General features: G+C 32.6%; 1 protein-coding gene across 1 annotated transcript in view; it reads right to left on the bottom strand.

Moving 5' to 3' along the window:
• LOC143063304 (dynein beta chain, ciliary-like) overlaps window positions 1-26,086 on the bottom strand; it is a 99,420-nt gene that overhangs the window by 10,805 nt on the left and 62,529 nt on the right. The window contains exons 30-46 of the mRNA XM_076235364.1: window positions 25,007-25,180; window positions 24,417-24,722; window positions 23,832-23,999; window positions 23,057-23,296; window positions 21,847-22,008; window positions 19,472-20,095; window positions 19,078-19,239; window positions 15,540-15,773; window positions 14,665-14,925; window positions 13,369-13,515; window positions 7,997-9,457; window positions 6,023-6,193; window positions 5,055-5,177; window positions 4,416-4,609; window positions 3,290-3,566; window positions 2,097-2,324; window positions 885-1,196 (exon numbers count right to left, since the gene is read on the bottom strand). Coding sequence (XP_076091479.1) covers window positions 885-1,196; window positions 2,097-2,324; window positions 3,290-3,566; window positions 4,416-4,609; window positions 5,055-5,177; window positions 6,023-6,193; window positions 7,997-9,457; window positions 13,369-13,515; window positions 14,665-14,925; window positions 15,540-15,773; window positions 19,078-19,239; window positions 19,472-20,095; window positions 21,847-22,008; window positions 23,057-23,296; window positions 23,832-23,999; window positions 24,417-24,722; window positions 25,007-25,180 — 5,244 coding nt within the window. The remainder of the gene's footprint in view (window positions 1-884; window positions 1,197-2,096; window positions 2,325-3,289; window positions 3,567-4,415; window positions 4,610-5,054; window positions 5,178-6,022; window positions 6,194-7,996; window positions 9,458-13,368; window positions 13,516-14,664; window positions 14,926-15,539; window positions 15,774-19,077; window positions 19,240-19,471; window positions 20,096-21,846; window positions 22,009-23,056; window positions 23,297-23,831; window positions 24,000-24,416; window positions 24,723-25,006; window positions 25,181-26,086) is intronic.

Raw genomic sequence — 26,086 nt, 5'->3', positions numbered from 1 at the left:
AAATTGACCCCGATGTCTCGAACTTCGAAAGTAAGAATTTTCGAAAAAAGGCAGACCTAATGATCATGATGATAAAAATTTAAGTCGGATGTATGTCTTTTGTCAACTAATCATTTTCAAAAGAGATTAAAGCTGAGTAAACATACTAGTTTGTATAACAGTTAAAATGACATGTTTATGGTGGACACTAATTAACACCTTTGTTGATCGTTCAAGCGGAATGTTAGTGTGTTGAACATTTTTCACCTGAGATAAAAAGGAAACGAATTTAAATGACCCAGATTAATTGAATCGTTAGATTTAAAACTCATTAATTACAATAGATAAAAGGATTAGGACAATTATAATAAAGTCATGATAATCTAATGTAAACCAGACGACCTCATCACTGACCGTTCAGAACTTATTTCGTGCCGTGCGTGATTTCATAATTTATAGCGACTGACCTTTGTAAATATTTGTGTAGACTATTGATTTTATTTGCGCATGATTTGTATCTGTACTTGTGTTTTTAATTATTACTAAGGACCAAAAATGAATGGAAAAGGCACACTTTTCATTGTATCTAGTTAACATAAATCTCATACCATATTTCATGCATTCAAAATTTATGACGACACACTCAACCTCGGATGAGTCGAACCTCGGATGAGTCGAATACTTTGGTCCGGTCCCTTCGACTTCGACACAACGAGGTTCGACTGTACAATCAAATTTATTGTAAATATTGTTTTTGTGAAATGAATAGCTAGCTAGCTGATATTTTTCTATAAACTTATTTAAAGCTATTATACATACAATAAAAAATATCCAACATATTATGATGAAAAATTGATGTTGTGTGTAAAATTCTTCTATGTCTCAGGCATTACTATTGTACTTACCATGATGGGATGCATATAGACCTCTAGATATGTCTTATCAAGTCGTCGATCCCAGTCATCTGTGATGTGACCACCATACATAATCTCACCAAACAAATACCTCAAATCTTCCCATGGCACTTTAGAATTGGCTTCTAAATAATTATACAGGACCATAGCACTAATGGTTAGATCTCCATTATTGAATGGGTATGACCTGTTCCAGCCTTGCGGTCCAAACTTTCTCCTTTCACAGACAACAGCATGGAAATAACATAGGGAGAATAAAATAACCTTGAATTCTGTCTCTTTTGAACACATTTCCAAGCTTTCCTGTAAATAATTTTTAAAATCACTAAATTTAAACAAAATCAAAACTGATGTTAAAAATTCAAACATTCAGGTCATTACCTAGATTGTTGAATTCCCTGCATGTTGTAAAATGTCAGCAAAATTGTGCGTTTAAAAGTAAGATTGTGATTTTCAACACAAAACTGATCTAGATTTTAGAGAACAAAATGAAAATAAAATTTCTCCTTATATACTTTTCTTTTTCAACAGTAAGAGTCTGAAAAACTAGAAATTAATGTGGTGAAGCCTAAATTTTGTTATGTTTGATGTTCCTTTCATGTTTACTACCATATTGTACTTATATGACACTTATGAAATCTTTTACATTGTGTTAACATTACATGGACTGATACAAATACATGTACAACCAGAAAATTTTTTAAGGCATTAAGAAGGAGCTTTATCAATTCTGACATAATTACTTTTACCTTAATTTCAGTTTGCAACTTCATATATAGAAACATCTTTTTTGCATTCAATACAATATACAGGAAATTTCAACACACAATAATATAGGGTTATTGCATGAATATTTGGGAATATTGTCACGAGTAGAATTTTATATTGCACGAGCTTGTGAGTGCAATATATGTTCCAAGAGGGACAATATTTCCAAATATTCATGCAATAACCCTTTTATTGTATAGCAATATAATATTTGAGAGTAAAAATTGGTTTAAACTAAGATTTTGTCGTTGATGACGTCATGAATTTTGAAGATTTATTGCACTAGTGCAATATTAGATTGCACTAGTGCAATATTAGAATTTATTGCACGCTAACTTTTGGTTACTTTCTGTGGGGAATATTATATTGCTATACAATAAATTATGATATTAATCTTCCTAAAAAATCATATAAAATGCTGATGAAACTTTATACCTGATTAAAGTTATCTAAAGCTTTGTGAAGATTAGCAAACATTCCTGTTGGAGGTTCATTGGTGATTTTGATAGCACTCTCCAGTATTCCTTGTGGCATAATGTGAGATTCTGGTGTGCCCGCAGGTTCTGCACTAATAAACACACGATAATCAGGATGACTATTCTCACTATACTTCTCTATTTTCTTTTCTAAAGTAGGCAGCCACTTGGCAACTAAATGTACATTCTGAAAAGTAGTTTTTCAAAATATAAATGTCACAAAAAAATGGAAACAACATGTTTAACAATTTATTGCGTACAAAGCGAATAATTGACAAATTGTTTTCAAGCGTGTGTGACCAAGGATATATTTTACAGTTTTAATCATTTTGAAATTACCTGAAAGGTAGGCTCCTTTTTTTTAAACTGTAGAATTCATACTAGATTCAAGTTATTAACAAAGATATAAATATTGACATGCTTGTCAATTTTCTCTATTTTCTTTTCTAAAGTAGGCAGCCACTTGGCAACTAAATGTACATTCTGAAAAGAAGTTTTTCAAAATATAAATGTCACAAAAAAATGGAAACAACATGTTTAACAATTTATTGCGTACAAAGCGAATAATTGACAAATTGTTTTCAAGCGTGTGTGACCAAGGATATTTTTTACAGTTTTAATCATTTTGAAATTACCTGAAAGGTAGGCTCCTTTTTTTTAAAACTGTAGAATTCATACTAGATTCAAGTTATTAACAAAGATATAAATATTGACATGCTTGTAAATATGCACAAGTCAACTTCCACATACAGATGCAGGATTCATGTAGTTAGACTGTTTTCAGATGACATTCATTGTGTGTAACACTGTAAGTTTCATAACATTTGGTTGAGGCAAACTTAAGTTACAGAACAGATATAACAGATTTAGCAATTTTTCAATTAATAAAGTGGCATAACTCATTAAAGGTAAAAGTGACACCACACAATTTCAAACTTGATCTTAAAGTAAGCATTGTGTATAAGTTTCATAACATTTGGTTGAGGCTTACTAAAGTTAGAGAAAGGAAAGAAAAATTCAGCAATATTTATACTTATAAAGAATAACTCATGAAATTTATAGATGTGTCTTGTGGCACATGTAAGAAGCATTGTGTATAAGTTTTAAAATTCAGTGAAATCCATCCAGTTTATTTCAAACACTACAACTCACCTCTAAGACAACCCAATGCCCCTTTTCTGCGGAAAGATCCATAAATTTCTCTGCAACAACCTCTTGACCTTGTCCAAGGGAGATAATATGAAAGTTTTCATTATCTTCCATCCATCCAATCTTTTTCCCATGCATTTCTACATCTTTCAGTGGATTTACACCAGCAGATAAGATGAAGAACATTGGTGTAGCTGGACCTGATTCTTCAAATGACTTGGCAAACTCCACTCCAGCACCACTGGTGTATTTTCCTCCAAGTTTTTCTTCAACAAATGTTCTGTAAATACCAGTTTTATTAAATATATATTTTATGTAATAATGTTCTTAATTTTGATAATTTTGATATGAGCGTCACTGATGAGTCTTATGTAGACGAACGTGCGTCTGGCGTACTAAATTATAATCCTGGTACCTTTGATAACTACTTAATTGGCAAACATCAAATTTAGGAACGACTTGCAACAGCAATGTGGTCCATGCGGGATTGTCAAATATTACAAAATTAATCAGTATGGATACAAATATTTCAGATCTGAGCAATATGGATAATGTTTCACAGGGACATTTTACAGAATTGTGCATATTGGTTTGTGCATGGAAGCCTTAAGATCATTTTGCCAAATGGTATATAGTACAATTACTTGTTCTTCAGTATATATATATATTTCAATAAACCTGTATATGCAAGTTCCCATACCTAACACTAATGAAAAGTATTCAATTTCCATTATCACATTTTTCAATAAAATTGAACTTGTGCAAGCTTTTGATAAGGCTAATCCTGGGAAAAAACATAATTTGATAATATTTGTACAAGTCCCCTTTCCCTCAAATGCATCAACTCGTGTCCAGTTATACTAATATTTGATCTCATCTGAATTTGCCAAGATTTCAATGTTTAAGTATAATTGAGTAGTATTATTAAACATGGATGAAGGCTCTTATATTATATTCAGATCCATGCATATTTTTCGTTTAGTGTAATCCTTTTAAATAACTTGTCACTGAATTCTATCTAAACAGTTTAGAACCTTGCAATATTCATTTACTTTGACAAGGAGATTTTTTATTTAGTTCCCACTGTTTCACTGAATTTTCATTTGCAGAGAATATAGTTCATACATACGTAACCGCATAAGTCATTCTGTCAGGTCGTAAAGCCCTCATCATACATAGTTTCTGTAGAGATGTTTTATTTTTCCATTCCTGGGGGAACTTCTCTTTCTCTGGAGCTTCACTCTCTACAAACTTCTTCCATCTTTTAGCAGATCCTTCGATATCACGGTCTAAGTTGCGGAAATCATCCATTCCAGACATAGCCTTTACAAATATAAATAATAATCATTTCAGCACAACATGTCAATAGTGAGAACCCCTGTTCAATGCTGCATGTGGTTTCCAACACACCTTCACATTTTTTCCTGGAATAGTCTTTACCTAATCCAATGAATACAAAAAAAATTATAAGAAATTCTTTTGACATCAATGTGCATATTGGATATAATATTTAGTTTTAAAGTTCATGTTGAAGTGACAATTGTTCATTGACATGGAAGTTGTAAAACTTCAGAATTAATTTTTATGTCAAGAACAGTTAATGTGTGTATCAAGTATAAAGAAAAAATCTTGAACATAGTGATCAGTGAGTATTTTGGATTTAAACATATTTATGCAACCAGTGCCAACAAAGTTTATATTTACTTATATTCTAATAATGAAAGATGACTTTGTCTTTTAGTAATTTGTAGTTGTAGAAATAACTCACCTTAATTCCTCCCCAACTGTTGTTACTCATGAAATCAACTGGTGATGTCACATTAGGAACAGCTGGAAATCTAAGAAGAAAGTCCAGCTCTGAAGTGCTTATTTCATTACTGGCCAATAAAATCTATCAATAAATACATAAAATTCTCGTTATCAATACCGGTAATATTTAAAATATAAAGATAAACCGAACAATTAGTTTTGAAATAAAAATAAAATATTTAAACTGGTTTCTGCTTGTAAAAAACATACAGAAGCGCAAGACCAAACATACTGACTGGATTTAAAAATGCAACACTCATTTTGTAGAATTTTTTACCAAATCATCTTTGATCCTTATACAACTACTATTCATGATTATCATACTTCTTTCTCTTTCGAAAATATCAAAATCTGACTTACCTATGGTTATCAAACCTACCAAATTATTGAGATCGCACGAATTTCTGAAAGCGAAATTTCGAACCAATAAAAGATTTTTTCATTATTTTTTCTATGTGAAACAGTTCTTTCAATCCTTGGCCACACTTAAATCAGTTAAAAAATGTTGCATCTCCATATTGCCAAGACTGACGAATGAAAAACTGAATTAACTCATTAGAATACTGAAAACAGGAAAACGTGAACATGTTTTTTTTTGTTGTTTTTTTTTGTTTGTTTTATTTTTTGTTTGTTTTTTTTTGTTTCTGTTTTTTTTTTTTTTTTTTTTTTTATCTTTTTCAGCTATGTTTATGTCAGTTTATTTTCAACTTATGAGTTTGGATGTCCCTCTGGTATCATTCACCTCTCTTTGAAATAACTTTTTAAAAAGAAAGTTGTTTTTATCCAAATTTGCGTGGTTGTTTGGTCTCAAAAGCATTGGCCTGTAAATCCCTGAAAAATTTTCTATTTTTGTTGCAGAAAATCAAAGTCCATATAGGTCATATGTATTTGAAACTTAATTTTGGTAAACATGGATCAATTAATTACCTGGAAATTCATCTGAGCTGTAAAAATAATTTTATCTTTTTCAAATAATCCTCTTGCTGTATACAAGAAGACACAATGTGTAATACAATCTATCAAGTTGTCAACCCTGCCTTTAACCTCCTCATGTGGTTCTGCCTTATCTATGGCCTTCTCAAACACCACACTGAATGCCTGTTAAAATATAATATTATGATTTATTAAATGATATGAGCAAATAAGCCCAAATACATATAAATCAGCATTTCCATACTGTCGTATTGGCCAATGGGCTAATACAGGACATTCACTTCCGGTTTTTAATTTTCTTATAATCATTTAATAAAAGTGTTATCAACTGGCTGTTCCTGTTTTGGCCCTGTTACAGATTCTCAATCAGCTGCATTGGCCAACAATACAGCTAACCTCGAATCTATAACAGGACCAATACAGAAACAGCCACTCAATAACACTATATTATTAATTAACTACACTGTTATTGGACTTAATATGATGAAAACTGCCTATGCAATATAATGTGTAAACTCGGCCAATATAGATTTTTTTTCTGTATTGGCCGAGTTGACACAAGTGCAGGATTTCAGAACGTCTCTAGACTTTACATCGAAAGTCACAATAAACACAAACTGAAAGTAAACAGTTGTTTTGAAGACGCAGTTGTCATTTAGTTATAAATCTAAACATGCTGAAAATGTCAGGTTTGGGGAATGAGTAAATTATCACAAAGTTCATTTCTTGACGACCAAATAATTTCATGATTGATACACATCAATTTTAAATTAGTTTCTGCATAACACATGCAATGGCAGTACCTTTCCAATTACTATTTATGTGTTGCGTCTAAATTTAAGTTGTAACACTTTATAGTGACTGAAAAGGGTAGAAAAAATCATCAGATGAGAAAATGCTGAAGACACCTAGAAACAGCACCAGATCATTATGTATTGCATCTAATAAAAAGAAACAAACTGAGATTTGGATAGTTCCACTTCAAGGTAAAAATATTTATCTCTTTTGAAATGAAATTAAAAAAATATTGTAACACTGTAGTTAATTAATAAAGATACTATTACATGTATTTCTGTATTGGCCTTGTTATTGGTCCTCGTCCAGCTGTATTGGCCTTCGGCTTCGCCTCAGGCCAATACAGAAATACTTACGTTATAATATCATAGTCCTATAGCAAAAAAGTCAATTGAAACTCTGTGTTCCACAGAAACAAGGGGTATTTATAAAGTCTCCTAGTTGTAGTTAAATAGCTTCGAATATTATCTAATGTTTTGTCAGTCTGATAGATTAAATTTATTCAATCAGTGTATGTTTACTTGTTTTTGTAAAAATGTCTTTTTGATTTAGTTCAGCAATTTCAATTGATATTTGATAGTGTGTCTTTATATGTTGTAAAATTGCTCTACTATTTCAGGAAAGGGTGAAGGTTGGCATCTGTTTAATTGAAAACGTTTAAACTTGCTGCATTTGTTTTGCACCTGTCCTAAGTCAGGAACCTGTTGTTCAGTGGTTCATAAGTGTTTTCTAGTTTTTTATATAGACTAGATGGTTGGTTTTCCTGTTTGAATTATTTTGCACTAGTTATTTTGGGACCCTTTATTATTTGCTGTTTGGTGTAAGCCAATGATTCATGTTGAAGGTAGTACTTTGGTATATAGTTGTTATCTTTTTACACATTGAAATTTGGATTGAGAGCTGTCTTATTAGCTCACACCACATTTTCTTATTTCTATTTGCATTTATAAATTAGTTCAGTGGAGATTCTTACATCTTTATATTTTGATAAATGGGAATTAGGTTATAGATAAGTAGCTAAGGGTATAGTTCTCTTTTAAAATAAACCTACACACTAATATGTTTTATAATGATAACTAGTGCATTGGTGTGGATTCAGAAAGCACTGGTTTATGGGATAGATTTTAGAGTACCTTCAGCTGGAACTAGTACATGGAATGGATTTAAGATTACCTTCAGTGAGAACTGGTACATAGGGTGTATTTTGTTGAGATCATTAAGTATGAAGTAGAGAAGAGATGCTCTAGCAGCAGCTGGCCTGTAATGTTCTCTAGCTGTGTTGATTTCTACTTCAGTCTTTTTAGCCTGAGCTGCCTTTATTTCAATCTCTGCTGCAGTTCTCTTAGTTGTTTCTAAATTCTCCACTAAAGCATAATCTCCAAGAAAGTTGCCTTCAGCTGCTGACAAACGAGCCAGTAACGAATCTTCTAATTCTTTGATGGTAATCTTAAACTGGTTCTGTTGTCTGGTAAGCTCTGCTTTCAGCTTCTCTAAATCAGGTCTCTCCTTTCCAACAACAACAGCCAACAGCTGATCTTCTAATCCATCTTTTGTCACAGTAAAATTAATAAGTGTTGTCTGAGCTTGCATTTCTGGCTGATAATGTGGGTTAGCAAGTTTAGTCTGGATGACAAGTTTAAAGTCGGGATGATATTCAACCTCTTTGTCACCCATTTTAATAGCCCGTCCTTTTTTAATGGTGTTCCTACCAATGAGAGGATCCAAAACAGGATCAACAGTTTCTCCAATATTTTCTAGAAAAACAACATCTCCTGATGAAACAGCTCTTTCTAAGGCATCCAAATAACCTTTCTGACCAAGACGTATGATTTTCAAGTTTGCTCCATACTTTGTTTTGATCCAGTTTGCTCCTTGAAGCTGAGGATCAATCATCAGAGGCCAACGTTCACAGTTGGATAGAATTGTGGCATTTTCCGATGACATTCTGTCACTGGGTAGACCTTCATTATTCCATGTAGCTATCTGTGCATCATCAGTCAGAAGACTTAGTGGGTCCAACCCTTCTGAGATAGGTATAGGGATTTCTAAGCTGTTTAAGAATGGGATCCAATGACCATCCATTAAATCTAATCTGTACTGTTTAGTAAAACATCCAAAGTAGGATACAAAAGCTGTGGTCAACAAAACATCTCCAGGCAATGTTTTCTCCTGTTCTCTATATTCACTTATAGATTCAGCCCATCTTACATTTTCAGATGCTAGACCTCCAACTAATCTGTTAGCTAAATCAATAGTCTTGCCTGTCAATTCAGCCTCTTGCTGACATCTTAGTTTCTCATTTGTTGCTTTCTCAAACTCGTCAGTCAACTTTTTAAGATCAGCCTCCAATTGATTGATTTTAGCTGTAATATGTTTAAGTTTTTCCTTTGCAGCATTTAATTCGGCATTGGCTTGAGCAAGGGCCATACGCTTAGGCTCTACAGTGCAATATACATTGTAATAAGTTACAATGTTGATGACCCAGGAGCAAAGACCAGCAGCAGCACCAGACTTAGATCTTATAAAATCAGGATTAAACTCAGGATCTTTCAGGTAAGGATCAACTGCTTTTAGACAATTCTCGTGAATGTTATCTTTGTCATAATTAATCAGGTTATCCAGGAAAGCATCAATCTGTAATATTAAAAAAAAGAATAACAAGAATGAGTCCCAAGTCCAAGGATGCCCCATCAGCACTATCATTTTCTATGTTCAGTGGACCATGAAAATAGGATAAAATCTCTAATTTGGAATTAAAATTAGAAAGATCATATCATAGGGAACATGTTTTATAAGTTTCAACTTGATCAGACTTCAACTTCATCAAAAACTACCTTGCCCAACCAAAAACTTTAACCTGAAATGGGACAAACAGACAGATGGATGAACAGACGAACGAACGGACGCACGCACAGACCAGAAAACATAATGCCCATAAATGGGGCATAAAAATGATTTAAACAGTCATGCTTCATATAAGTTAACATAAAACAAAAGCTAACAATAAAGAAAACTTAGATGAAATCAATAAAAAAAATCAGTGATTTTTTCACATTTCTAAAGAAACAATTGATGTCAAGTTTAGGTTGTTTTCTATTGTTTTATTGTATGAAATGGTGAGGATCTATGGACAACAATTTACCTTACATATCAGATCATGTACAGATGTGCACATCTTTTAACAAAGTTCTTAAAATTTGTCACACTAAGAGCAAAATCTCAAAATCAAAGGGAATTCCTGTCATCAATCCAAAAACTGTATAGAACATACTATTTTAATACTATTTTAGACTGAGTTAAAATAAAAACTTATCCTGTTTATTCATTTATTTTCATGGATGAGGGAACTAGCATTTTCTTGGATCTTTTGATTTGCAGTTTTGTCAAAGTCTGCATACAAACCTATAGAAAATTCTAATTTATTGAACATTTGAATTTGTTGTCCACCTGTACCCAAGAAATCAACAAAATTGGTGTCCAAAAAATAATGATGAATCAACAATATATCAAAATTAAAGAACCTTAGTGAGCACGCTCACATACCCCACGTCCCCACATTGTCATTGGAGAAATTAAATAAGTATAAGAAAAAAAAATTGTACAAGAAAAAATACTGAATAATAATTTCCTGTCAATATACACATCTACATAGTATGTCCTTATTATCTACAAAATTTCATGAAATTCTGTTGTGTGTTTTCAGAGGAGTTGAGATGACAAACTGTTGGCTGTTGCAGAAGTACATTGAAGCAAATAAGTTCAAAGGGGCATAACTCCTAGAAAAAAAATTGAATCGTAATTTCCTGTTGATATGCACATCTACGTAGTATGTCCTTATTATCTGAAAAGGTTTCGTGAAATTCTGTTGTGTGGTTTGAGAGGAGTTGCAATGACAAACTGTTGCAGCAGTACATTAAAGTAAATAAGTTCAAAGGGGCGTAACTCCTAGAAAAAAAATTGAATCACAATTTCCCATCGATATGCACAACTACATAGTATGTCCTTATCATCTGAAAAGGTTTCGTGAAATTCTGTAGTGTGGTTTGAGAGGAGTTGCGATGACAAACTGTTGCAGTAGTACATTAAAGTAAATAAGTTCAAAGGGGGGTAACTCCTAGAAAAAAATTGAATCGCAATTTCCCGTCGATATGCACAACTACATAGTATGTCCTTATTATCTGAAAAGGTTTCGTGAAATTCTGTTGTGTGGTTTGAGAGGAGTTGCGATGACAAGAAACAGGACTGACGGACGGGTCAAAAACATTATACCCTGCGCAACTTCGTTGCGTGGGGTATAATCAAATTAAAGAACCTTAGTGAGCATGCTCACATACCCCACGTCCCCACAATGTCATTGGAGAAATTAAATAAGTATAAGAAAAAATATTGAATAATAATTTCCTGTCAATAAACATAGTATGTCCTTATTATCTACAAAATTTCATGAAATTCTGTTGTGTGTTTTCAGAGGAGTTGAGATGACAAACTGTTGCAGAGGTACATTGAAGCAAATAATTTCAAAGGGGCATAACTCCTAGAAAAAAAATTGAACCGTAATTTCCTGTTGATATGCACATCTACATAGTATGTCCTTATTATCTACAAAGTTTCATGATATTCTGTTGTGTGGTTTGAGAGGAGTTGCGATGACAAACTGTTGCAGTAGTACATTAAAGAAAATAAGTTCAAAGGGGCGTAACTCCTAGAAAAAAATTGAATCGCAATTTCCCGTCGATATGCACAACTACATAGTATGTCCTTATTATCTGAAAAGGTTTCGTGAAATTCTGTTGTGTGGTTTGAGAGGAGTTGCGATGACAAGAAACAGGACTGACGGACGGACTGACAGACGGACGGACGGGTCAAAAACATTATACTATGGCAGGGGCTTAACCCTTTCCTTTATAATGACGCCTTTTGACGCCACCCCCTTTACTCCATAATTACGCCTTTTGACGCCTGTGTAGTACCTCAGTTGAAATGCTTTGACTACAAAATGTCTGCATCAGACTTAAAAAAAATTGTATCCAATCATACATGTCAAGTGACATGATATTCGCGTGTAATACACGCTTTTTCAACGGTTTACACGCGAGGATTTTGTCACATGGCGTGTACACGCTTTTCAACACTTTACACGCAATTACACGCATTTTCGTTCTTTTCACTTTGTGGTCGTTAGTGATATCGCTATTCTCGGGTTTTTTTCGTTATTCGGCGATAAATACCGAAAATTTCGAAGTTTGTCTGCCATATTGTTTATTTTTCTATGTGTAGACATAACAGTAAAAGGTAAGTAGTTTGTGATTAGTTTTAACGATTTTGTTACTTTCTTTCAAATTCACTTTATAGGGGAAATGTGCACAGAAAGAGGTCGCTTCCAGGCCTGTACCGTCGTCTAAAGCGCCGATTGATGTGTACGTACCAAGATTCAATGTTTATAAATTATATTTTGGAGTTCGAGTTTTATTGATCGAGTGACAAGTAACGTATTGTGCATTCTTTATTGCAATGATCAAAAACAATACATGTGAGGGGAGAAATACAATGTAGCTAGTTGAATAACCATTTAACATGTTTATTTAATGGAAATCAAATTTATAAAACATTTTTCTCTTTTAATTTCAGTTTCAAATATAGCCAACAGATTCTACACTCACTACAGGCCATGGGGATGAAAATATCACAGAACTGTTGGATCAGCTCTCATAGTACCAGCTATCTTCTGATGAACTACCCAGTTTTGACCAGGCAGTGGGAGCAATGGCAGAGATAATAGATGACATTTTACATTGCCAAAAAAACAACATAATGACATTCTTTCAAATATCAATTCCTACTGTGGGAGAGCTTTTTCAATTATAAAGAAATATTGACACTGAATTCTGATCAGAACTTGACTATGTTAAATTTATATTGTACATTGTTGTATGCTGTTATCGAATAAATGTAACTAAACTTGAAACTGGCAGTTGTTTTGAATATGTGCCTAGTGGTGGAGCCTTAAAAACAACATAACAGACCACTGTTTAATACAATGAAAGTTCACAGTAGAATATATATTGTTTTTTTGTATATAAACAAATTTTTATGTAAAATTATGAACATTACCACATTCATATTAAAAAGTCCACATCTACGTCACGCGTTTTTACACGCTTTTTGACATGTCATGTCATGTCATGACATGATTTCCCATTGTCAGAGGTTGACATGTATGTATCCAATATGAAAAGGAGATTCATGAGAATTATCGGACTTGAATTTCATTGATGAAATATTGGTTTTCACAATGCATTAACACTCTAAAACTGATGATTTTTTTTAACTGAAAAAAATCCTATGCGAATCAAGTATATTAAAAAAAAAAAATCCATGGAGGAAAGGGTTAAAAAATGACTGAGCATGCCATCAAGAACAAAGCTATGCATATGTGCTACCATTTACTTTTGCAAATTATTCTTTAACCCAACATTTACCTTTACTACAGCTTTATAGCCAAATGAAACAAAAATCTTCAAACTGACAGACTAATAATTACTTACTTTGTTCATAATAGAGCTTTTAGCTGCTTTCCAACTCTTGTCTTTTGGAATTTTCCCACTGGTACTTAACAAACACATGCAAGCTGAGGCTACATTAATTACAGCACCAGGTGGAGATCCAAAAGACTTCAATTCTGTCAAATTGGCCTGTCAAAAAAAAAAAATGATATGTTAAATCATTCTATCATTACTACCAAAGTTAGCTGTAAATAATGATGTAGTTCATTGTACCTTCTTTCACAATGAAAACAACTGTGACATAAAATCTGGATCACAATTTCAATTTTGTAATACTTTAAATTGTGCACATTGTAATGCACATGTGTACCAAGTTTCAAGTTAATGTGATCTGAACTTCATGTTAAACTACCTTTCACCAAATTTTACATCTGACCATGAACTGTGAAAATCTGGGTAAAAACTCCCATATGGCATAAATTTTTAAAGTTATCATTGTAAACTAACATGCCCCATTTGATGATGCCATAACAAGTGAAACTGATGATACCCCCACCAAAATACTTTACTGTAAACAGGAATTTGTTTAGCATCACACTGACTGAAGCCAAATTTCAGAAATCCTTGTAATGTTGTTCCTGAAAAAAAATGTGATGAAAATTTTCCACTTGGATGTCATGAGTAAAATAATGTAAGTGTTCAGTTAACAGGAAGTTGCTGAGAGATGAATCTGAAAATATGTCACACGGTTTAGCTGACTTATATAAACTTAGATACCAAATTTCAGAAATCCTTGTAAGGTAGTTTCTGAGAAAGATGAGAAAAAATATTCATGGCACAGATAGAGAGACTGATGGACAGATAAGACAAAAGTAAAACAGTCACGGGGGGGTCTCAACATGGGATTTTGGGTACAGGTGTGCAGCTGGGATTTTAAAAACACCCCCCATTCATATATTGAATAATTGTGAAATCCCTACCTATACATATATTTCACAGCGAAATCATAACCCATTCATATATTTATGACCCATTGATATATATCACAATCGGTCAATTACTACCTATTGATATATTTCCTCGGTAAAATTGCACCCCATTGATATATTTGACGGATCAAAAAAGGGACCCATTCCAGCGGCACATATGTATATACCTTTATATAGGAAGAGACCCCCCCGTGAAAACAGTATACCCCCACTTTTTTAAAGCGGGGGTATAATAAATATCTGTTGAAACTGTTATGATAGAAATGTCATACCACATTTTCTGTTCCTACAAAAGTAATTTTAAAAACAGATTTTGTGAAACATTATACAAACAATTCATTAATTTTACCTTGTTCAAAGTATTTAGAGCTTCTACGGCAGCAGCTAGAGCAGGTTCAGCTTTGGACAGGTCAGCCAAACAATCAGTTTGTTTTTTGGACACTTCTTCATTGATTTTTGAAACCTTCTTTTCTTCACCATCAGCAATGGCCTTTTCTGCAGACACCTTTTCTGTTTCTGCTCCAACCACAGCAATTAGTTTGTTGGCATCTTCATTTTTCTGGGCAAGCTCTACTTCTTGTGAAGCCAATTTAGATTTTAAATCATCTACCTAAAGAGACATGAATATAAAATACTGTTAAAACAAATGTTATCCAAAGATATAGTTAAGATACTTAGTAAAAGATCTACAAAATTGTTTAACTAATAGAACAGTTCTTAAATGGAGGATTTTTTTTTCTTCAAAAGGACCCCTTCAAAGAGTATATTTCTTGTAGGATGACCATGGTGAACTTTTAAATGAATGAATTCATAACCAAGTTAAAGACATCCCTAATCAGCAACTACAGGTTGTATCTAAAATACAATATAGTTTGGGAAAGTTTTATGACAATGTTAACATTAAAGTATGCAGTAATTTAATTGAGAGGAAAATGGTACATTGAAGATAGTCAATTTCTCTGGATCCTTTTTCATTTTGGGCTTTTCAGTCACATATTATGTTAGGAAGTTAGGCATGGTTTAGATCAGCAATGTGTCATCTGCACAAAATATGAACATAGTACCCTGACCATACATTTCTAGCAAATTGAACAAGTAAAAAATATATGTGGTCTAATTTCATTTACTAAATTCTCACATAAGAAAGACTAAGCATATGCCTGGGAATACTTTTCAACCTTCAGTTTAAAACAACCCCATCTCAGAAATCCTGTATCAACTTACTTGTTGGGCAGTACTCCTCAATTTTTCTAAACCATTTTCAAGCCTGACAATCTTGGCTTGTAGTTCAAGATTTTTCTTCTTCAGTAAATTTTGGTAGAGTTTAATCTGTTCCAGGAAACTTTTTGGTGTGGTATAATTATATCTTCTTTCATTCTGTAGGTAAGTCTGACTCATTGCATTCACAGAATTATGTACAAAACCCATGAACTTAGATATTGAAGTTCTCATATCAGGCTGAAATAATAAAATAAAATATAATGCAAAGAGCATTCAATGGAGAAACAGACTTATTACAATGTTTTCAATTTATTAAATAACCTTAAGGAATGAAACCATAATTAAGGCTTTTGCATAAATTAAACAAACATGGTACCTAAGGAAGAAACTCTGGAAAAATGTTTAATAACTACTCATAGAAGTAATTTAAGAGACCTATATACTCTTCTAAAGTGTTGTCATTACCAAGTTTCCTTCCCTTGGTCTGATGTAAAATAAAATCATGGAACAGCACTTACATAAAATTGAAAGTTTGATCTTTTATTAAATGCTTGAGTAATCAGTGTAAGAATCTTTTATTAAATGCTTTGAGTAATCAGAGTAAGAATCTTTTATTAAATGCTTGAGTATTCAGTGTAAGAATCTTTTATTAAATGCTTGAGTAATCAGAGTAAGAATCTTTTATTAAATGCTTGGAAGATGGAAGAAGAGAGTAGGAATGTTAAGGCAGTAGGAATGAAACAGCAGGGTAGTTGGTTGAATTGGCAAGGAGCTAGAAGCAGGGATTTGACCTGTAGCGAGATTTGGAGTATGGAGGGATACAGATTGAGTTTTCTCCTAAGATCAGTGTACAATGTTTTACCAAGCCCATCAAACCTCTATACCTGGGGGTTGATAGAAGACCCAACATGCACCTTATGTAAAGACAAACCAGCATCTCTACAGCATGTGTTGTCAGCATGTCTAGTCACACTGAAAGATGGAAGATATACATGGAGGCATGACAGTGTATTAAAAACAATAGCAGCAAAGTTGGATACCACCAGGAGAAAGAAGAGAAAAATGCAGAAGAACATCACATTTGTAAATTTTGTGAGGGCTGGAGAAAAGAAAGACAACCAGGCAGAAGGTTTAGGGATACTTGAAACAGCATCAGACTGGCAGATGACAGCAGACATACATCAACGCATGAGTTTTCCAGCAGAAATAGCAGCAACATCGCTAAGACCAGATATAGTCATTTGGTCACAGGGAACTAGGCAGGCGGTCTTGCTGGAACTAACAGTCCCATGGGAAGACAGAATAGAGGAAGCTTATGAAAGAAAGATGGCAAAATACCAGCAGCTAGTAGAGGATTGCAAACAGCGGGGATGGAGGACGTGGTGTATGGCAATAGAAGTTGGATGCAGGGGCTTTGCAGGACAGTCAATGTGGCGGGCACTTAGGACCTTGGGAGTGGTAGGAGCAGAGAGGAAGAAACTGATTACAGAAGTGTGTAGAGAAGCAGAAGTGGCATCACAGTGGATTTGGAGGAAAAGAGACGAAGTGTGGAAAAATGCAAAGTGATAGAACAATGAACAGTTATTGTGTAGATAATGGACAGATATAGATATACAGAACAGCATTCAGTTACAGAAGAACAGCAATGACATCAGCTGAGACATCGGAGCCGTGTAGGCCATCAAGTTCCAGGTTCAGATTGATCACCCGAGTCGGCACACCTCTGGAGGTTGTTGTGGAATAGCGACGAAACAGCCAAGGAAGGAGGACTCCACCTGATGATGGAATTGGATCAGCATTCCTTTGATGTTTACAAGGTAATAATCAGTGTAAGAATCTTTTATTAAATGCTTGAGTAATCAGTGTAAGAATCTTTTATTAAATACTTGAGTAATCAGTGTAAGAATCTTTTATTAAATGTTTGAGTAATCAGTGTAATCTTTTATTAAATGCTTGAGTAATCAGTGTAAGAATCTTTTATTAAATGCTTGAGTAATCAGTGTAAGAATCTTTTATTACATGCTTGAGTAATCAGTGTAAGAATCTTTTATTACATGCTTGAGTAATCAGTGTAAGAATATTTTATTAAATGCTTGAGTAATCAGTGTAAGAATGAAATTTACTGGCAGCATATTTGATCATAAGACATTTTGTGGTTGTTGCTATTTTGTTTAGTAACAACAAGTTTTAAGGATATTAGAGATTTTCAAGATAGGCTGAGGTGGGAATGATCTTGAGAATGTATTTCTTTGGCTACATAGTTTTTTTGTGGCTATCTAGTGCAAACTGTGATTTTTTTTTGCTTTGCAAACATGATTTGTATTGGCTTTCTTGTTTTTACAGTAATATTTTTATCTTTGTTAAAAAATATTGAGCAATTTTTATAATGTTTGATGTAATAATATAATTTTTGTTTAAATAAATGAGTTTTTTAAGCACTATATTATCTCTAAAACCTTTACCATTTTCCATGCATTTATTACTGTAGCTGTAAATTGAGGAGGAAAAGAATTTGTAATTCTATTTGAGGAAAAACTGCATTAATATACTGTAATCAAAAATTTTAAATTTTTACTACTACCTTTCTATTGATCTCAATAATAAAACACCATCTTCTGAGTATTCTTTTTTGACACATTAAAATCTATCATAAATTTGAACCTTTAATTTTGTTTCTTTTTTATGAAAACAAATTTACCAATCAATGACAAATGGGATGCAATTTTGTTTTTGTACCAAAGTCACATGTACAATTCATTTGTATATTTGGAACCTATCAATTTACATTAAAAATAAAATGCTTTGCTGAGCACAGCCAGATAGGACCGCAGAGATCTAACCCTGAACAGTTGGTGTAAATTTGGAACCAATATTCAAGCTTGATACTGACTGAAATTGGATTGTGATAAAATTTTTGAATTAATATAGGTTTATGACAACAACAAAAATGTGGTCAAAGATTTTACAAATGTATTGCACATTACTGTTCAATCGAAGATTTCATCTTGAAAAATTTTGAAAAAAAAATATGACCCCTCTCTCCCCTTTCCCCCCCCCCCCCAAGTTATTGTCTGGAAACTAGAAAAATGCTTGTTTTTGGTCCTTAATTCCTAAACTGTTCATAGCCCCATAACCCTTAAAATGAATCCAAACCTTCTACTTGTACTTGTAGTATTAAACATTGTGGTACAATTTTAGAGCAATAGAAGTACTTATACACAAGTTCTTATCCTGAAACTAGAAAAATGTTTGTTTTGGGCCCTTAATTCCTAAACTGTTGGGACCATCATCCCCAAAATCAATCCCAACCTTCCTTTTGTGGTATTGAACTTTCTTAAAAAATTTCATAGAGATCCATTCACTTAAACTAAAGTTCTTATCCGGAAACCAATGTGTCTTCGGACAACAACGCAGACGACATCATACCATTATACGATCCAAAAAAAATGTTTTACGGTCGTATAAAAATATACAAATGAAAATCATATTTGTAATGAGAAAAACAGCAAAAAGACTTATCTATGAATACATATATACATACTGAAAGCAGTTCTACTTCCTGTAAGAATCTTTGAGATACAGAATTCAGGGCTTCTACTGGCCATTCGTGGAACCAATCTATACATGTACAATTTGTTACAGCTGGAAACTTACGACTTCTCACCCTCAATGTTGACCCAACAGGGGAGAAACATAAAACCACCTAAAATAGACAGAAAAATTACCTGTAAAGTAAAATTATATATAAACAATAAAAGAAGTTCAAAATTAATTTAAACTTTTTGGATTCATGCAAGATTTATGAATCTTTTGTAGACAAAAACTATTCAAAATACCCAGCCCATCGATATATTCATAAATATTAGTTCAATGTTTTTATTTATTTAGGTCTCATTTTTGTTTAATAATTTCCTAGTAATTAAATTGAATAATACCTTGAGAGTTTTTCTGACTTTATCAATGAAGAATTTCCAGCAGTTTTCCTTTGAATCTTCCATTCCAGTAGCTCGTACTTCATTCCTCATCCCATTGATAATATTCTCAATCTCATCATCTGGGAGAAGATCTGGAATCTCACCAGAAGCCAGCAAGTCGTTTATTAATACTAAAAACTTCTCATCAGCAACTTGAGCATCAGTCATTAAGAACATCATACCAACGTTTTTCAGGCCTGTTTTAATATATAACTGAGCTATATCCACTTTAAGATCAGCAATACTATAACCCTTCCTCAGTGTAATCTGGAACACATCCAGACTACTTATAAAAGCTGCGAGTCTGGATAAACTTTGCTTTCCACTGCCACCAACACCTATCAACAAAGCATTACCTCGAGGAGATTCTAAGATTCTGTTGATCTTACATACATGGGACATTGCATCTTCAAACATAACCAGATTCATGATTGCATTCAGTTCATTATAATTATCTAAAGCTTCTGTTAATAACTTATTTAACTCTGGCCATCCTTCTACGGGCATGTACTTTGGATCTCCAATTCCTGTGGCAAAATGACAGAAAATATTGGGTTTCCTAAATAAGATCTCTTCATTCGTATCCTAAAAATATATGAATCATAATTTCATTGAACTCAGAATCATTATTTTTACAAATACAACATTTGTCTTCCAATGCAATTTAACACACAAGAAAGACTTAAGATAATTTTAAGTACATGTTTTTCTTTAAATATTTAAGGTTATTCTATAAAAGAAAGATTTATATAATCAACAGTAGAAAAAATAATAGGAAACTTGGTAATAAACATTTTGTACTTCAGATTTGTATTTTAGTTATCTGTGGATTGGATCGCAATCTCATGGATATTTACCACAGATTTCTTTTGATTCATTTACGCTATCTATTCACAATTTGTGCATGAATACCAGAGCAAGGCTTCCAAAACGGTCATATATTCCAGACAATTGTATTATGTCCGGTAAAAGTCTGGCTGGGCAAAGCATGAAACGGTCATGTACTTTTTAGTTTTCAAGGCTTTCTTAAGAGACCAACAAATTAACATAATTCACGATCTTTTGCTTTTAACAGCCACACATTTCCGGTCATAAAAGTGACATGATTAGTTACTATCAAAACAACCCCTACTTCAATACTTTCTAATTTTAATCAAGGCTAATTAGTTGTTGGACAGCTGAAATCTACTTGTTCAGGTGACAGGTAAACTATTTTCATTACCGGACATCGTATAAATTAATTGGTCTATTCAAAGTTATTTTCTTACAATTCAGCAGTTTTTATATAAATTGATTTAGTCCAAAAGATTAAAATTATAAGAAATGCGTTTATAAACATGATTTGATAAAAAAAAAAACAAAAAGATTTTAACTGAAAAATCGTCAGAACTACGTTAGATGAACTAGAACACATGTGTGCATGTGCACAGGTGGGACATTTAATTATTCATCCTACAATTCTTCAAAAATGCTAAAATTATCATTGATACCTGCATATAACATTCATTTGAAGTATTTTGTTGAAGAAATAACGTAAGCATACTCAGATTTTACGTATCCGTTTCTGGTCCATGTTTTACCATTGTCAAGTCAACATTTGGTATTAGTAAAATGTAATTTTAAAAACGAAAGTTAAGCTTTTGACAATGTCATTTTGCACAAATAAAGAGTATAAGGCAGGTATCAGCACGCTGATGTGCACACTTGCAAATGATGCACTGTCAATTTAACAGTTTACATCAATTTATATCAAAGTAAAGTTTAATATATTAATATAGTTTTTATTTAATCTAATGCCATGCAATCACTGGGATGGCCATCTGATTACCATACTTGCCTTTTGTGACTAAGTCTTAAGAGATTAAAATCGGGATTAGATATACAATGTCCAGCTGGCTCAAATTTTTTTGTAAGCCCTGTACCAGAGTGAAATTATATAAATTGTATTTCTATAATTCCTATGAAAATTGAATAATATTATTGGTTAATTTTCACTGTGTCAGAGGATACCCTGCTTGATTAGTATCTATATGCCTCCCATTCCTTGCACTTAAGAAAATATTAACTTTTGCTGCATCAATAAATTGCCTACTTAAAACATAACATTTGAACAGTTAAAAAATCCAGTCAATGAAATGTAAGTGAAGCAAAGGAAATGAAATGAAAGTCAATTATGATATTTTGATACAATTGAAAGAGATTGACAAAAAGGAAGTGGTTTTTGATACACTGATAGAATAAGTTAAATTTATGCACTTGTTGTTCAATGTTGATACTGTCAATAGAAAAGGAATACCTAACTAATTTTACATTTTAGCAACAATGCTATACTATACCTCAAAAGATCTTTTACAGATGTCTTTAATGAGTTTGTCAAATATTTCAATATCATTTTCATCTGCAAGCTTATCACCGTAGACACGTCCTGCTTCATGCATCCACAGACGAATCAGATCAATGTTTGTCTTTGCACAATCTGGCATAGCAAACAACAGACCCTGAAAAATAATAGAAGTTAAAAGTTATTATAAAATTTTATTTCACTTTTTTTCATATGGAAATTAAATATGATGAATATAAAAGAAAATAGTAGGTATAATTCATTACTTCATCTACCATCTTTATAAGAACACTAAGGACAAGTAGATTACACCTACATATGCAGGTGGTTCTTTTTCAAAAAATCCTATCACTTTAAAGAAATAAAATTAATATGCAGTTTTTTATTTGTATTTCCAATTAGGCATATTTGTTCCTTCAGTCATTCAATTCCAGAGAAAACCAACTTGAATAGTTTAACTAAAGACGTATATGCTGTGACAAAAGAGGAATTAAAACCCTTTTGAAACTATTTAATAGAGAAGAAAGCCAAATTCTGAAAACTATACACAAGCAGTCACAATAGAAAGTTTATATTGCTTGTGCAAAAGAGTGCAATTTTCATTTGAAAAAGACAAAATTCTGGTATTAACCTGCATACATTATGCCTGTCTTAAGGATGAACTTAGGTGATCTAAGGTAAAATTAAATAAATCAAGAATTCAAAATTGATACTTAAAGCTGCAAGAGTGTTAGTTAAGGATTAAAGTAAGCTAAAAATATTGATAGGTCATGGAGCTCCTTTTCAAGATTTTCTTTTGAATTGTTTCACATTTTTAATATTAGGACCATTTGCAGGAGAGGGCTATTCCAGAAAAAAATGTATGGGGGGGTTGGAAGGCAGTTTTTGTCAGCACCCGCCACCCAGACAATTGTAATTGAGAATTATAGTGCATTATAGTGTGAAAAGTTGCTCTCATACCCATCACCCATGTATTATTAATATAATTTGCCTTCCAACCCCCCCATACATTTTTTCTGGAATAGCCCAGACTATACAGCTATTGATTCATCTCTATGTTGAAGGCCAGAAATTGACTAATATTGCTAAAATCTACGGCATTTAAACTCTGTTGGAGGGTTGACTCATTTGCAATCATACAACATCTCCTTATTTTCTACTTAAAACATTGATCTATGAACTAATTTCATTTTTTGGATACTCACTTGAAATATATTAGAAAGGTCTCTAAGATTGAAGACATAGTGAAATTTGATGGCTGTTGGTAAGAAAGTTGATGAAACTTTTGCATGAAGTGCCAATGCTCCATTAACCAACACAGTTGAGTATTTCTGAACAGCTGCTGGGAATCCACTGATATTCAGATGTTGAGACAGAATACTGGTGTAGATGGTTTGTAAAGCTTCAACATTCGGAAAGTTGACGGAAAATACACAAAAATGTCTCTGCAATAAAAAAGAAATTTTCTAGTTTTCTTTAAGATTATAATGATCTTAAATGTAATACACATGTAAATAAAATATTTCTGTAAATAATATGCTATTTTGAAAGGTCATTACAAGAGAAAAATAAAAATCATTATAAAATAATGTGAAGCATACTGAATAATACGCTACAAAGGTTATTTTAAAGAGTGCACCACATTTTTTATGTTATTTCGAATAGACAGAAAACATATTACAGTAATTCCTGATAATTTAATTTAAAAAACATTGATGACGTCACGGTCACAGGACAAAATAATGTCTATGAGCTGATCGACAAAACACAGTCAGCCAATCAGAATACATGTTACATCCAAAATTAAATTATTGGTAATCAACTATAGGTGCCATATTTTTATATTTTGTTTAGTTAATTTATCAGTATATGTTTCCAACTTTTTAAAACATATGAAACAATCCAGTGAACAATAAACATACAATTTATTAAAACATCTTATCATATCTTAAAGATACATATCAACTACATATGCTATACCTGTAGCCTTGAATCTATTGTAAAGCTACCAGCTGTAGGATTCATACAAGCAACATACTGTGTGTTATGAATTTCCTTCAAAGTAAGCTTGGCTCTGTCATACCAATGACCATGGTCAATGTGTTGTCTTATCAAAGTGTGAGGCTGAACAGTAAAATAAACATCAACCTGAAAACAACCAAATATTATACAGTCAATGATAAATCTCAAATCTTACAGGAACTTTTTATTAAAATCTCAAATATAGGTGAGTGTAAAGTACAACTGGAAAAGTAAATGAAATTCAAAACTTGTCTTTATTGTTGGCTACTCTATTTTAAATATTATTGTTTTCATTCTCAATTCTTATATAATGTTAACATTCTTCTAAAAAGTTAATCAAATATCTTCATGGAAATGATATGTGTCAATATTTATATAACTACATATCATTTAACATTAATTAACGGTGCATAAGTGGTTCACCTGAAACTGACCGAAATACAAACTATTAACAATTTGGGGTTGGTGCTTTTAAGACCAACTTTTTTGAGCCAGGCAAGACAATATATCTTTTTTTTTTTTAAATATCTTATGAAACTTTACCTCAGGCATATTCATATCATCTACAAAGTAGATCAACCTCCTTGTTCCAGGTGGACCATAGTTCCTACCAGCTTTCTTCTCTAATGGCTTTTCTAATATTCCCTGCAACATAGCTGAGGTTGTGTAGAAATTGAAAGGGACATTAGCCACCATAAATTCATCTGGTAAGCTTGATAGTTTAGCCTGCATCAATACTGTCTTGCCTGTACCAGCTGTTCCAACAAGCATGACTGGCCTCTTTTTCTCAATCAACATATCTAAGAAATACTTGACTCTGGTAGTTTCTGCTGTGTGGACTAAGGCAGCCTGGTCAAAGTAAAATATTGCATATTAGTTCAATATTTTTTCATAGATCTTGAAAAAGCACTTGTTTCAAAATTAGGATAATTTAAAAGATGTTTAAAGTGTGTTTTCAGGAAAAAAATTACTTCCCAGAAAAAGTAGTTGTTTTCGTCATTTTCTCTCTTTTGTGTTAACAAAATGAAAAAAAGTTGTAAGAATTACCTTTGTGAATGACTTATCTTATTTCACTACACAAAGAGTAAACAAGTCTCTTGTAACTTTTTTTATAAACAGTAATCATATATTACCTGTAAGGGCAAATCTGGATCCAATTCAAACTTCACGACCTTTTTGGTCCATGGTTCAAATTTGTGTGTTTCTGCATCTATATAATAATCAAACACAGTTCCATGGCCAGGAAACTTAATGTGTTTGAACTCAGTCAACCACCATTTAGTGAATTCAACTCTATAGTCAACAAGCTGTGAAAAAAAGTTGATAGCTATTATCATAACATAAGTACCGATCCAGTTGTAGATATTGAAAATTTATGGAAGGAATGAAAGAAAATGCATTGGTGGTTTTGACAATGCTCATTTTTGTTTTAACAACCCTTAGACTGCTATGCGCAACTATTGTCGTTTCCCTAACTCAATTGTTTACACAGTTACCATGTATTGGGCGTAGTCAATATTCATGATATTGCGACAATTTAGACTTCTATGGATTCTGATTGGTTAAAATTCTGCGTTCTTTTGAGTGTCTCTAGAATTTAAATCAAGTACAAGCAATGAAACTGAAAGTGAAAAATTATGATGAAAAAAGTGACAAAATGGGAGATATTGTTTGGAGTGTTGGCCAACACGTTTAGAAGTATTTCAATGATAACGATGTAACAGCAGCGGTTGATTTAAAGGATTTGGATGAGAACAAAAGATATAATAGATGGAAATAGAAACATTGTAGCAAAATTCCAAACAGAAGACTTTTAAAGAGAGAACTACGGGGATTCCCCAGACCATGTACGAAATGGATGACATGAAACTGGATTTGCAATGTCTATCATTTCGCCTTTCTACTGACATCAACAGATCTGAACTTTAACTTTGTCAAGATTATTTATTTATGAAAGCTATACCAATGAACTTGTAGAAATATATTTGTACATGGAAGTAAATGTCGGGGTAGTGAAAGTCAGAAGGAAAATACCGGAAAATTGTTGCATAAAAAAAGGCTGTTGGTCCAAGAAGAAACTTTTTTCCAATGATAATCACGGTAGAACTAGTTCATAAAAGATATTTTTAACTACAATTGTTCAATTCTGAAGTCATGGATACTTTTGTAAAGTTTTTACATTAATGGATTCATTAATAAAACATGAAAAAAAT

Source organism: Mytilus galloprovincialis, chromosome 2 (assembly GCF_965363235.1).
Source record: "Mytilus galloprovincialis chromosome 2, xbMytGall1.hap1.1, whole genome shotgun sequence".
In the NCBI taxonomy this organism is placed as follows: Eukaryota; Metazoa; Mollusca; class Bivalvia; order Mytilida; family Mytilidae; genus Mytilus; species Mytilus galloprovincialis.
The sequence above is the reverse complement of the archived record's forward strand: the minus strand, read 5'-3'. Positions and strand labels throughout refer to the sequence as shown.